General features: G+C 41.1%; 1 protein-coding gene across 5 annotated transcripts in view; it reads left to right on the top strand.

The window, feature by feature from the left end:
* Positions 1–14,123, top strand: part of STK4 (serine/threonine kinase 4) — a 91,439-nt gene that overhangs the window by 36,704 nt on the left and 40,612 nt on the right. For all 5 annotated transcript variants that reach the window (XM_007077811.3, XM_042980313.1, XM_042980315.1 and 2 more), the window contains one exon: positions 13,677–13,834. In XM_007077811.3, coding sequence (XP_007077873.2) covers positions 13,677–13,834 — 158 coding nt within the window. The remainder of the gene's footprint in view (positions 1–13,676; positions 13,835–14,123) is intronic.

Here is a 14,123-nt window from a genome sequence, read left to right as displayed (position 1 = left end):
GGGCTCGAACCCATGAACTGTGAGATCATGACCTGAGCTGAAGTAGGGACACTTACCTGACTGAACCACCCAGACACCCCCCCTTTTTTTTAATTTTTAAAAAAATGTTTATTTTTGACAGAGAGAGAGAGAGAGAGAGAGAGACAGAGCATGAGCGGGAGAGGGGCAGAGAGAGAGGGAGACACAGAGTCCGAAGCAGGCTCCAGGCTCTGAGCTGTCAGCACAGAGCCTGACAAGGGGCTCGAACTCACAGACCGCGAGATCATGACCTGAGCCGAAGTCGGACGTTCAACCGACTGAGCCACCCAGGTGCCTCACCCCCCCCTTTTTTTTATAAGTTGATTTATTTATTTTGAGAGAGAGAGACAGTTGTGTGTGTGTGTGTGTGTGTGTGTGTGTGTGTGTGTGTGTGTGAGAGTGAGGGGAGTAGCTGAGAGAGAGTGAGCGAGAGAATCCCAGGCAGGCTTACCACTGTCATTCTAGAGCCTGATGTGGGGCTCAAACTCAAGAGACGTGGGATCATGACCTGAGTCAAAATCAAGAGTCAGATGCTTAACCAACTGAGAGCCACCCAGGTGTCCCTTTGGGTCTGATCTCTGCTGTTTGTGTCTGCCATCTCTCATGTTGTTAGATTTCTTTTTGTATTTTGTAATTTTTGTTGTGAGCTTTAGTGGGAAGTATCTTCTTTGGAGGTCTCTTATGTTTCTGGGGTTGCATAGGTATCCTTGTGGGTCCCTAAGGGGTATTTTCTTCCAGTGTAGTTTTTAGATATTAATCATTACTGTAGTGTGCTTGTGGGACAGCCAAGGGAATTACATTTCTAGAAGTTGACTCTTTCCACCCCTTATTACATTCCTAAGCCATGTCCTTGTGCTTGTGGGTAGAGTTTGTCCTGGCTTCATCTTTGTGCTGGGAATGGAGTTCTAGCTGCCTTTTTATAGACGTATCTTGGCTCCCGTCTTATCTCGGTTCCTGTTCCCACATCAGCCTGAAAACTAGTCCCTCTGGTTTGGTTTTCCCGGTGGGCCACTCACCTCAGTGCTGTGGGTTCCTCTGTTGCTTTTGGCATCTGCGAAGTTTCCTGTTCTCGTTTTGAGCACTACGGTGTTTTTGTTTTGTTAGGTCTTGAATTTTTGTGTTTAGAGCAGGAGGGGGGCCCTCTAGTGCTTCCGTTCATTCAGTCATCTTGACCTGTCTATAGTGATGGTATGTCTATACTTTCTCTACCAGGGAAAACTTGGGAGAGGTTGTTCCTTGCTCCTGGTCACCTGGCTAGTAAGTGCTAGAGCTGGGAATCTCAAGTCCGGAGTCTGTGCTCCTTTTGTTCTCCTGAACTTCAATTTGTTTTGGAAGCATTCCCTTACATTAATGGGCATTGGACCTAATGTAAGACTCATGAAAATTCATGATGAAGACTAGCGCTGGCTTCTGAGGAGATTCCAGAGATAATCTATTTTTTTTTAGGACCGATTATTTATTATATAAGTTATTTCTTTATTATACTCAGGAGGCTAGACATTATAACTGTTAATAATAATCATTAATGATTAGGCATTTTCTATGTCAGGCATTGTGCTTAATCCTTTGTAAACATTTGACATACTAGTCATTGCTCCCATGCTGTGTGGGAAATACAGCCACCCCCCATTTTGTCGCAGCAGAAATGGAATTGCAAAGCGATTAAGTAGCTTGCTCGTGATCACATCGTGAGTAATAGAAGTGCCAAGGCTTGAAACTAGATATGTTTGATTTCAAAGCTTATTATATTATATTCCTGTTCCGCAGAGCCTTTTTTATTAGTTGTTGAGGGACAGGACCAAGGCTCATGTTACAGATCATGTGTTGGTAAGCCTCAGCCCGCAGTAATATACCTCTCCTTGCTGGTTGTTCAAGTAACTAGCTACTCTATATGTTTCCCCAGAGTTCCAGAAGTGAAGGGCAGATGGTTGTCAAAGGGGGTCAGCCTCCGACGATAGGTTTAATGGTATCTCCGTCTGAGGGAGTATGTTTTGGCTGCGTATGTCTCAGTCTAGAGTAAAGAATCCGGTTGCAGCTGGAGGGAGGGGGTCAGAGTGAGGGGAGACCTGGTTGCCTTAGACCTTAGGAGCATCTGTAAGAACCGAGGAGGGAAACCATCGCCTGCACTACTTTGAAAACTATGTCTGGATAAAATATCAGTTTGGGGATTTTGGAAGTTTTCTTCTATTTGTCTACATAAGTGTGGGCTTTTTGTTGTTGTTGTTTTGTTTTTTTGATAAGGGCTATGGAAGAACTTTATTTGCCCCACCCCCCATATCTGAAGTGACTGGAGAGGTTCTAGGTCAGTGTCAGGATTGTTGTGCTTTCTCGGGGCCAGCAGAGGGAGCTCTGTAACAGGTTATGAGTTAGAATGGCATTCCCATCAAATCCCCTTTCTATGGTTCGCTTTATTCTCGATCAAGACCATTGTTTATTTATTTTAAAATCTATTTTAAGTAAGCGCAGCAACACTAGGACAGTGTCTTTATTTTATTTAGGTAGGAAATTGGACACCTCATACTTGGCAAAGTTCAAGTAAGAGTAAAATCTGCCAAAATGTCTCAAAATAGTTTAAACTTCCTCTCTCTTCCCAGATTTCTCAGTAGACCTTCACGAGAACTGATGTTTTCTTTCTGCAGCATGGTATGATGCAGAAATTTTGGACAAAATTTGTACGATGTAATTTTGCAGCTATCATCGGCTAAAATGGCCCTAACCAAGTAATTAAATAAATTTTTAAAATAAAACTCAAAATTCTTGTGCGAACTGACTTGGAGAAAGTTATATGTGTATCAAAGTAAGTATTATTAATGGCAGTTTATAGCTTTTGTTGACTCTCTCTTTAGTTTTCATCTAATCTGTTTCCACGTTGACTACACAAAAGTCAATCTTAGTTCTTTCTTTTGATATCTATATCTATCTATCTATATCTATATCTATATCTATATCTATATCCATATCTATATATTTTAACTTTAGTTGAAAGAGAGAGAGCATAAGCAGGGGAGGGACAGAGAGAGAATCCCAGGCAGGCCCTGTGCTGTTACTGCAGAGCCTGAGACGGGGCTCAAACTCACGAACCATGAGATCATGAAATCAAGAATCGGACACTTAACTGAGCCACCCAGTCGCCACTGATCCTTATATATTTTTCTTTCTTACCAAGCCCTCCAGTAGAGTCTAGAATAGTAGAGGTGGTAGTAGGCATTCTTATTTGAAAGGCTTGAGTCAGTGGATTCAATCTTTCAATCCTTCAGTGGTCCAAGTTCAGACCCAGCCTTTTAAATGAGACTCTGAAAGGGAGTAAGTGGGTGATTTCTATTTAAAACTTGAACATGATTCATAAATTTCTAATTTTTATTCTAGAGTAATGACCACATTAATCTCTTGGAAGTAGAATTTTAAAGTGAATGGCATAAATTAGTTAGGACAACTCAGAAGCATGTTGTGGGCAAATTACTTGATAGTATTATGTGGGGCAAACACTGTGTTATTTGTAGTTCCCCAGAAATTCCTAAGTCTCATGAAGGCCCCTATTGTTGCCATAAGTTTCTTCATGTTAAAAAGTCCAGGCTCTCGTTGAAATGATTTTATTTCAACACTACCCATCAGATACAATTTTGGAGCTGCGTAAGTTGGAAATTCTTGACTCACAGCCTAGTTTCTTTACACCTGCAGCGGTTTGGAGGGGATTGTTTTAACATTGCCTCCCTTGTATGTTCTCCATCTCATTCTCCCTGACTGATGATCGCATATGCAAGGGTAGTAAATAGGACGTAATGTACTGTGTGTGTTTTAACACTTCTTTTACTACAATAGCCTTACTGTGCAATTTCTTTAGAACTATAGTCAGAGAATGTTAAGTGTTCATGTATTTTTTTCTACTCACAGCATTGTCTGAGAGTTCTACACATGCATTGGTATAGTTATAGTACCAAAGCTAAAACTTACAACACTTTGTTAGAAATGTATCTGCTGAGAGTCTTTGCTTTGAAACTTGCTCAGAATCTCACAAACTTCGTTCAACTTTGGCAAGTTACGTCCTTTTTTAAGCCTCAGTTTCCTAGTCTAAAAAAATGGGGCATAAAAGTTCCTACTCTGTAGAGCTGGTAAGATGATATGGAATAACGTATGGAAAATACTTAGAATGTAAATGCTTCAAAATGGTGAGTTGTGTAAGTTTATGAGTCTTTTAATGAGTGACAGTGGCTTTTTAATTGGACCTGAAAGTTCCTTCAACCAGGGCTACTTTTTTGCATCCTAATTCCTTTTCTCTTGCTAGTTATGTTTTTTTATGTTTTTATGTTCTCATTCTTGGCATGAATGGTGTTTTGTAAGTGCCACCTCTCTGAGCACTGGTGAACTAAAACCATGAAAATGGTTGAACTAAAGTAAGGTTACCTGTCAGTTTCAGTAATGTTTTAAAAATGTGCTGAGGGGGGAGAGAGAGTGAGAGAGGGAGAGAGAGAGAGTGAGTGAGTGTGCGTGTTTTACATTCCTTGGCAATAAGATAGAGGTATTTTGAGAATCTGTTAAATAGCTCAAAATACAACATGGCAGGTTTTAAAGAAGGCTAGACTTCGGATCCACCTGAACCTTCCTTTGTTGAGTTCAAACTGTTATCTTAATCCTGTGGAATTTTTACTGACTGGATTTTTTTCTATCCCTGAACGATAATTGCTGTGGTTCACTGTGTGTTTATCAGAACCTTTCTCCTGGGTGGGATTTAAGGTAGAAGAGCAGACATCTTGGTCCTTAGACTTTTCTCATGGTTGCACAAATATTCCAAGGTCAGGGGCGCCTGGGAGGCTCCGTCGGTTAAGCGTCCAACTTCAGCTCTAGTCATGAGCTCAGTTAGTGGGTTCAAGCCCCACGTTGGGTTCTGTGTGGACAGCATGGAGCCTGCTTGGGATTCTCTCTCTCCCTCTCTCTGCCCCTTCCTGACTTGTGCTTTCTCTCTCAAAATAAGTAAACTTAAAAAAAATTATCTTAGAAAAATACTTCAAGGTCATCCTGTAAAGTGGAGACTAAATCCTAATTGTTTGTGCAGTTTTTCTAATTCTGTCCAGATGTTGGGCTCAATTTTATCTTTGGAAACCATTAACATTCTTGATTCTTTTGGGATGAGCCAAAAGGCACAGACACGTGGTGCCTGAAAATTCATTCGAAACACCCTGCCAGATCACATATTAGGATATGAAAGTACCAGATCTCAGTGTAGCTTGGGTGAAGGGCTCAAGGCCTATATTTTTGGGAAGATAAGGTGCTCCATTACAGTTAAATTGGTAAAAGGAGAGAGAGCCAAGAATAGCCGTGGGGGAAATGTATTTTCCAGGAGAGGGCAGTAGCATGAGAGTAATGAAGAACAAGGGAAAATGAGTCTTAAAAGATATACTTCGGCTCTTATGCTTAAGAGGCAGATAAGTCAGTTTTGACTGGTTAGGGAATGTATTTCTCTGGTGCTCTAAGCTGTTCTGATTTGCTTATACTCTTATTCAGCAAAGAAATGGAGATGCATTTTAATCAATTTAAATGGATCTATATAGAAAAAGTAGATGATTCTCATAACTATGCTCTAAAAATATCAATTTGGAATCAGTATTTGTTAACAATAAATATTTAATGCCAACCAAGAAGTATTTATTAGGTAGTCACAATGTGTTACGCCTGTGTAGTGTATAAAAACCAAACGAGTCATTTTCTGCTGACCAGGAATTTATAGGTTAAGAGGGAAAGATGACATCTGTCATTATCATTGTCTAGTACTTATGGAGTGCCTGCTGTACTATAACTGTTCCTTGTAGTTCCTTGTATGTCTGGGGCATTACTCTAGATGTTTTGGATAGTGGTATTTGATGTTGCCATAACTTACATATGCAGGTAATATAACTAGGCAAAATGCTGGGTAAGTGGTGCAGACAAGTATTAAAGGTTTTGTGAGAAGGAAAGCAAGGACTTAGATGTGCAGAAAGACTGAGGGAGACTATTTTAGGCAGGTGCAAAGTCAGAAAGTAAACATACACATTGAATATTTAGTTTGGCTGAAGTGGATTTTGACTGGATGCTGGAGGACCTTGAGTGCCGCACTGAGAAGTTTGAACTTGGTAATTACTGTTGGTAATAGGGTATTTTAAAGACATTTTGATCAGAAAAGTGATAGGACAAGGTGGCTTTTTAGGAGAGTCACGTGGATGATTTGGAGCTTGAAAAGGCTGGAAAAGGGAAGATCAGTTGGGAAATTTTTGCAATAACCAAGATATGGATCATTCTCACTTGTTAACTTCCTATATCTTTTTAGATGTGTACCTCTTTTGCTCCAGTTAGTAATTCTTTGAAATTTGGGTTCAGATTTCTTTGAATAGATATGTGGCAGCTCATCAGACTTAAATAACTAAGTACCACTGCCCAGAAGTCATGTCAATTTACATAAGAGGCAATTGCCAAAATTGGTGAACTGGAAGAGTTATTCCATTTGGACTCCAGGGAATCTTCTAATTTATGATTCCAGCAATTCTCAGTGATTTCAAAGAACATTCAAAGGAATATTTATGGCCCGACACAGAAACTTGGATAATAACTTGTGTAATGAAATGAGTTAATATGTGGAAGACACTTAGGTGCCTAGTAACAAAAACAAAAACCACACAAAGACCAAAATCTAATAAAGGTTAGATTAAAAACCAGAACAAACAACGCTCTGATAAGGCATTTTATTCCATGCCAGAAGAAAACATTTGAGAGATTACTTGAGTTTTTTCCTTGCAAGTATTCAAATATGAAACAGAAGAAAATGCAGGCTCTGTGTGCTTCTCTAACTTAAACAGAATGTATTACTGTTAAGGTAGAAAAGAGTTATTACTGTAGAAATTAAGGGCAGAGTAGTGACCATTATGGTTTACTTAATGACAGTCTTAAAAACGAACGTAAAAATGAAAGGGCATTAAGTTTAATGTCTAGTAGGTGGTCATTCCATAGGAAAAGACAGGCTTCAGTCTTTGGTCAATCTCTTTCCCAGTTTTGACTCCCCTGGCATTGTGTCATAGCTCAAAGGAATCTAGAAATAAAAGTAAACTATAGGGGTGCCTGGGTAGCTCGGTCGGTTAAGTGTCTGACTTCGGCTCAGGTCATTGATCTCATGGTTCATGAGTTCGAGCCCCGTGTCGGGCTCTGTGCTGACAGCTCAGAGCCTGAAGCCTTCTTCGGATTCTGTGTCTCCCTCTCTCTGCTCCTCCCCTGCTCACACTCTGTCTCTTTCTCTCTCAAAAATAAATAAAAACGTTAAAAAAAAAAAAGTAAACCGTAGAGGAAAGAAGTCCTTCTTTTTTTTTTAATTGAATTACTGTTTTTAATCCCTAGTTTTTTTTGTTTTTTTGTTTTTTTTTTAATTTTTTTTTTTAACGTTTATTTTTGAGACAGAGAGAGACAGAGCATGAACGGGGGAGGGTCAGAGAGAGAGGGAGACACAGAATCCGAAGCAGGCTCCGGGCTCTGAGCGGTCAGCACAGAGCCCGACGCGGGGCTCGAACTCACGGACCGCGAGATCATGACCTGAGCTGAAGTCGGACGCTTAGCTGACTGAGCCACCCAGGCGCCCCAATCCCTAGTTTTTTTAATAATTTTTTTTTTTGAGGGAGGGTGTGCGCCCAAGTGTGTGAGCGGGAGAGGGGTGGAAGGAGAGGGAGAGAGAGAATTTTAAGCAGCATCCGTGCCCAGCGTAGAGCCTGATGCAGGGCTTGATCTCACGACTGTGAGATCATGACCTGAGCAGAGATCACGGCCTGAACCTAAATCAAGAGTTGGACGCTTTACCAGCTGAGCCACCTAGGCACCCCTAAAATTGAGCTATTGATATATAATTCACATACCATGTAATTTACTCATTTAAAGTATACAATTTAGTGGGGTTTAGTATATTTACAGAGTTTTGCAGCTATCACCACAATCTAACTTTTAAAAATGTATCTTTTTTAGTTGAGATATAATTCCCATATCATAAAATTCACCATTTGAAAGTTACAATTCTGTGGTTTTTTTAGTTAACAAGGTTGTGCAACCGTAGCCACTGTTGAATTCCAGACATTTTCTTCACTGCCCCCCCAAAAGCCACAGTGCTGTTAGCAGTCACTTCTTATTACCCCCTGCCCCCATTCACGGGCAACCATCATCTGCTTTCTGTCTCTATGGATTTGCCATTCTGGACATTTTATATAAATGGAATCCTACAAAATGTGGCCTTTGTGTTCCGTTTCTTCCTCTTAATGTTTTCAAGGTTCATCCGTGGTGTAGCATGTGTCAAGTGCTTCATTCCTTTTTAATGGCTGAATGATCCCATTGTATGGATAATACCCTGTTTTGTTGACACTCTAATTTTAGAGAATTTTGATCACCCCTAGAAGAAACTCCATATCCATTAGCAGTCACTTGCCATCCTACCCACTCACCCCATGGGCCTGGGCAGCTAATCTACTTTATATCTCTACAGATTTGCCTTTTCTGAACATTTCATACGGAGGCATAAAATATGTTGTGTTTGGTGACTGGCTCTTTGAATTTAGCATAATGCTTTTAGGGTTCATCCGTGTATCATGCATCAGTATTTCATTTCTTTTTATTGCTGAATAATATTCCACTGTATAGGTATTCCATATTTTATGTATCCATTCTTCAGTTGATGCACATTGGCTTGTTAGGTCTTTCTGCTTTTATGTAGCATTTTTCAAAGGAACATAAACATGGGATACAGTTGCTTATGAATTTACCCCTGGTCTGTGAGCTTAGACAGATCCTCCATTGAGCTTGCCAGATGCTGCTTACAAAGAAAAATGGGTCAGTCATAGTATAAGAATTCATGCATTTCCTGTGTCAGATCAAAGAATCAGGGCAAGAGACGGCCATTTAGAAAGTTTGACTTTTCTGCTCGGTCTATTCTCCCTACGGCTTCAGGTTTCTGGAATTATCATTCAGCGGAACGTCTTCATTTCCTGGGATACATCTGAAAAAATATCCCAGCTCACATCGAAACAAAAAGCCCACCAGCCAGCTGAAGCCCTGGGGACAGCATTGCCTTTAATCAGCTTGGACTGATTCTCTTACACTTTTCAGTACTGACAGGCTGTTGTCCAGCACACTTGATTATCCAGCTCAGGAGCGCTAAAAGAGAAGTTCAAAGATAAGGTTACTGGGAAAATCCCATTCCCTCAGTCTTTCTACACTCACCTTAATGGCAGTTCTGACATATCAAGAATTTTCATTTCAATTTTAGAGAATTTGCAGTATCAGATGCAGCTCACCAGACTTAAACTGACAGTCAGACTTAAACTGACAATCCCATTCTTGTTGGTAACTAGCTACGTAATCTTAAGCAGATTTCTCACCTATAAGGTGGAAATAATACATACCTCAGAAGCTTCGAGGATTGCATGAAATGGTATATCATCTACTACTTGGTGCCTAGTAAATGCGGGTCCTCCTCCCTCCTGCTTCATTTCATGGTGTTCATGAAGTTTGGATAGGACTGTCATGCAAAAGTACCTAGTAAAATGCCTGAAACTTAGAAGATACTCAGTAAATCTTAATTGAATTTGAGAGGTACCTGGGTGGCTCAGTCGGTTAAGCATCCGACTTCAGCTCAGGTCATGATCTTGATCTTGCGGGAGGGCATTACCAACGGGCGATGACACTGGGAGGGAATTCTCATGGCCGTTTTTTGCAAACGTTCTATCCGAGATACTAATTATTACAGTGATACAGATCTGTTTACTGAGAATTATCAGTCTACAAAATCAGAGTGAAAACAGGTACTATAATCACAGTGTTAGTAAGAAAATGTTGGTCACAACAGGAGTGCTGACTGGTCCATATGAACTTAATACGGAAGCAGTCTAACACAGAGGAAGAATATTGTGATGCAGTCAGTTAATTTCTGGAACCACTAAATAACAGGAATCACAAATACACCTAACTGTTTTTCTTTTTTGAATGCATGCTGTTTCTTGCCAGTTGAGTTGGCTTCTCCTACTAGTAGATTCATTCATGTCTTCAGCTTTACTTATATAAAACATTTTTATAACCAACATCTCTAGATGATATCTTTATTACAGTTTGGGCCAAGAAAAATTTGGTCACCTCTTCCATCTGTTTTAAAAAAAGACAACTTCTCCCCTGCCACCTCCAAAAAAAACCCCGCTAACAACAACAACAACAAAAAACTCAAAGAGTCAGAGACAGTCTTGTCACAAGTATTTGTTGAGTCCTAACTACTTTTTGCTTTGGGCTGGTCTTTGGTTTATGCCCATACACATCTAAGCTGTGGCATATTTTATTTTTTTATTTTTTATTTTATTTTATTTTTTCAACGTTTTTTTTTTTTTTTTTTTTTTTTTTTTTTTGGGACAGAGAGAGACAGAGCATGAACGGGGGAGGGGCAGAGAGAGAGGGAGACACAGAATCGGAAACAGGCTCCAGGCTCCAAGCCATCAGCCCAGAGCCTGACGCGGGGCTCGAACTCACGGACCGCAAGATCGTGACCTGGCTGAAGTCGGACGCCCAACCGACTGCGCCACCCAGGCGCCCCAGCTGTGGCATAATTTAGATTAGAGGTTATCAAGTGTGATAATCCCTCTGGAGATAAGAACTTCTTTTGAATGGTTATCAGTAACTGAGCATAAATACGTTTTCATAAGTTACTGCCAACTCATAGAATTAGGAAATTTTCGGAGCTGTAAAGGGGCGTGGGAAATAATGGTCCAGGGGCCTCTTTTTGTAGATGGAACTTATGGTTTTCCCAGGATTTTATAGTTGGACCAAAATCTGGATCTTTTAAAAAAAATATTTATTTATTTTTGAGAGACAGAGCATGAGCAGAGGAGGGGTGGAGAGGGAGGGAGACACAGAATCGGAAGCAGGCGCCAGGCTCTGAGCTGTCAGCACAGAGCCTGACGCGGGGCTTGAACTCATGAACGGTGAGATCATGACCTGAGCTGAAGTCAGAGGCTTAACTGACTAAGCCATTCAGGTGCCCCTAAATTCTTTAAACAAATTTATGGTACTTGTTGCCAGTATTTTCTTCCAGTTTGTCATTTGTCTTAGCTTATATATGTGCTTACTAATTTTTAAAAATGTATGATGTTTTCTTTACATAAAAGGTTTTTATTTCTCCATTTTTCATTGCATCTGGGTTTTTGTCATAGGTAGAAAGCCTTTTTCCACACCCAGGCTTTTTTTTGTTTTTACATTTATTTTTATTATTTATTCATTTTTGAGAGACAGCATGAGTGGAGGAGGGGCAGAGAGAGAGGGACACACAGAATCCGAAGCAGGCTCCAGGCTCTGAGCTGTCAGCGCAGAGCCTGACCAGGGGCTCGAACTCGTGAACCGTGAGATCATGACCCTGAGCCGAAGTCAGACACCTAACCGTTAGGCTGAGCCACCCAGGCACCCCTTCCACACCCAGGTTTTAAATGCATTCACACAAGTTTTCTTACAGTACTTATAATTTCCATTGTTACAATCGGAGCTTTTACCCATTTGGAGTTTTCCTGGTTTAAGATATGAAGTGTGGATCCAATTCAGTGTTTTTCCAAATAACTAATTGTTTGGAAGCCATTTGGGCTCTCTATTTTGTTTCAGGACTTCCTGTCCTGGTCAGCTGGTTGGACTGTCTAGCCAGGAGATTCCATATGAAAGGACACTATACACCGTTTGTGCCAGGAGATTCTGTATGAAAGGAAACCGTGTGCTATATGTGACAGCTGTTGCTAGCACGGCCATGGTTACATGGTTCCAGGAGGCTCTCTAAGTACTCTTTGTCTGTGTGTGGGGTTTGTGGAGGCTTGCTGCACGGTTGTTCCTGGTCCCAAAGGGGGGGACCGATCAAAAGTACTTGTCGACAAATCCAAAACACCTCCACTTCTATAGGTTTTATTTTGTTGCAGTCCCTTCAGAAGTAGATTATGAAATGATACCTTACATTTAACTCAACAATTAAATAAAATAAGCATGCAAAGCCCTTAATGTGGTACCTAGAACAAGCAAAACAACACACACACTCACCAGATAATCACTGATCTTAGTAAATACTGTGGGTAATCCCTCATTAGTGAGGAGGCACCAGTGAAGTAGGCTTTGGGCAGCATCTGGAAGTGGGCAGATCTGGGATTGGCTGCTCTTGAACTTGGCAATGGTAAAGTGAGATGACAAACATCTGAGAGGCAGTCAGGGTGCCTGCTTGACACTGGACCAGGGGGTGTTGGGAGATAAGGTTGCATGGGACAAACACTTGTTGGTGTTTCTCTTCTAGACCCCTCCCCATCCACTTCTTAAATTTTTTTTCAGTTTACTTATTTATTTATATAGAGAGAGCATGAGTGGGATAGGGGCAGAAAGAGAGGGAGAGAGAACTCCAAGCAGGGTCTGTGCTGTCCGTGCAGAGCCCCACATGGGGCTCGAACTCCTGAATCGCGAGATCGTGACTTGAGTCAAGATCAAGAGTTGGAGGCTTAACTGACTGAACCACCCAGACGCTTCTCCCCATTCATTTCTCAAGGCTTTGAGCCTTCTGGTCTTTTTTCCTGTTACTGGGGAAAAGGGCAGTATAAACCCACATATTCATGAAAAGCACTGGGAAAAAACTTGTGTACTTCCTGATATTAGAATACTAATTAGAAGTACAGATTACTTTGACGTGTGAAGTAGATACATTCAGCTAGCTAGGTTGTTAAGTTGTGCCAATTTTTCTTTTTGCCCTTGTTACTAACTAGTGACTGACTGCTGTTTTCATACCTGCTGCCTCTGCTGTGTAACTGCCCTGCCACCTAAGTGCTGATTCTTCTTCAGGGATGTTTGGGGCCCAGCCGAAGCCCCCCTCTACCAGTCTTCCCTGACCATGCCAGCTTACAAGATCTTTCCTTCTGTGAGATCTTGAGATCTACTTATGAGAGACAAAACCCTGTTAACATTTTGGTATATTTTCTTCCAGTCTTTTTTTTCCCCCCTACATAGATGATTTTACAGAGTTGAGATCATTCTGTACATATAATATTGTATCCTGTTTTTAACTTTTAGCCTTATTGTAAACCGTGTATAAATAAGATTTTAAAAGTTACGTAATATTTCCTGGAGTGGATGGATTATGATTTATCTCTATTTGCTTTTTCATGCATATTTTTCTTATTAGTCCAGTCCGATCATGAGTTTATCAAAAGGGAGTCACCCTATTGTATCATTCCCCTTCTCTACTCCGTTGGCTCTAGAAAATGTTGTCTACGTAGATGACCAGTAAATATTTTTGCTTGCTTCTCTGTTTTCAGTCTAAATGTTACAGGAACACGTTGCCATCGGAGACCCCCGAAATACTACTTGCATCTTACTCGGGGTCTTTACATCACCCAAGTCTCTCCATCCAGAAAAAGGGGCCCTGGGGAAATATTTGCATGTATTTGAGGGGGGCCACAGTCCTCTGAAATTCCATGAGAAGCATTTGGAGTGAGCATTTGTGCATTTCCTGTGGTTTTTACTAGATTCTCCTCAGGGTCCTTCTCTAAAAAAGCCACTGACTGACACACAGGCCGAATGAAGGCCGTCTGGGGATGGGTGTATCCATTAAACTTATCTGAGGTCGAAGATATCATTTTTCTCCTTTTGTTGTTCTTGGTTTTCAGGAAGGGATGAGACCATGCAGCCTGCAAAACCATCGTTCCTTGAATACTTTGAACAAAAAGAAAAGGAAAATCAGATCAATAGCTTCGGCAAAAGTGTACCTGGCCCCCTGAGGAACTCCTCAGATTGGAAAGTGCCGCAGGATGGAGACTATGAGTTTGTAAGTAGTGCTGGAAGCCAGTGGTTCTGTCTGCTGGGCAGAGTTATTTGCCACAACACACATCCAGTTCTGTCACTTCACCAAAAGCGCTAGAGCGTTTTCTTGTGCAGTGTAAGCCTCTGGCCATTGGGCTGAGGGCCTCATGGGTTCGAGACGGCATCTTCACTGACATTTGAGTAGGTCTGGGTCTAATGGCATCTTCTTTGCGCTAAAAATCCTTCATTCACTTGCCATTTGTCTTTTTGTCGAGCTTGGAATTCTTAATGGTAAAAGAAATCCTCATCGAGTA

Source organism: Panthera tigris, chromosome A3 (assembly GCF_018350195.1).
Source record: "Panthera tigris isolate Pti1 chromosome A3, P.tigris_Pti1_mat1.1, whole genome shotgun sequence".
NCBI lineage: Eukaryota > Metazoa > Chordata > Mammalia > Carnivora > Felidae > Panthera > Panthera tigris.
This window is presented reverse-complemented; position numbering and strand designations above follow the sequence as displayed.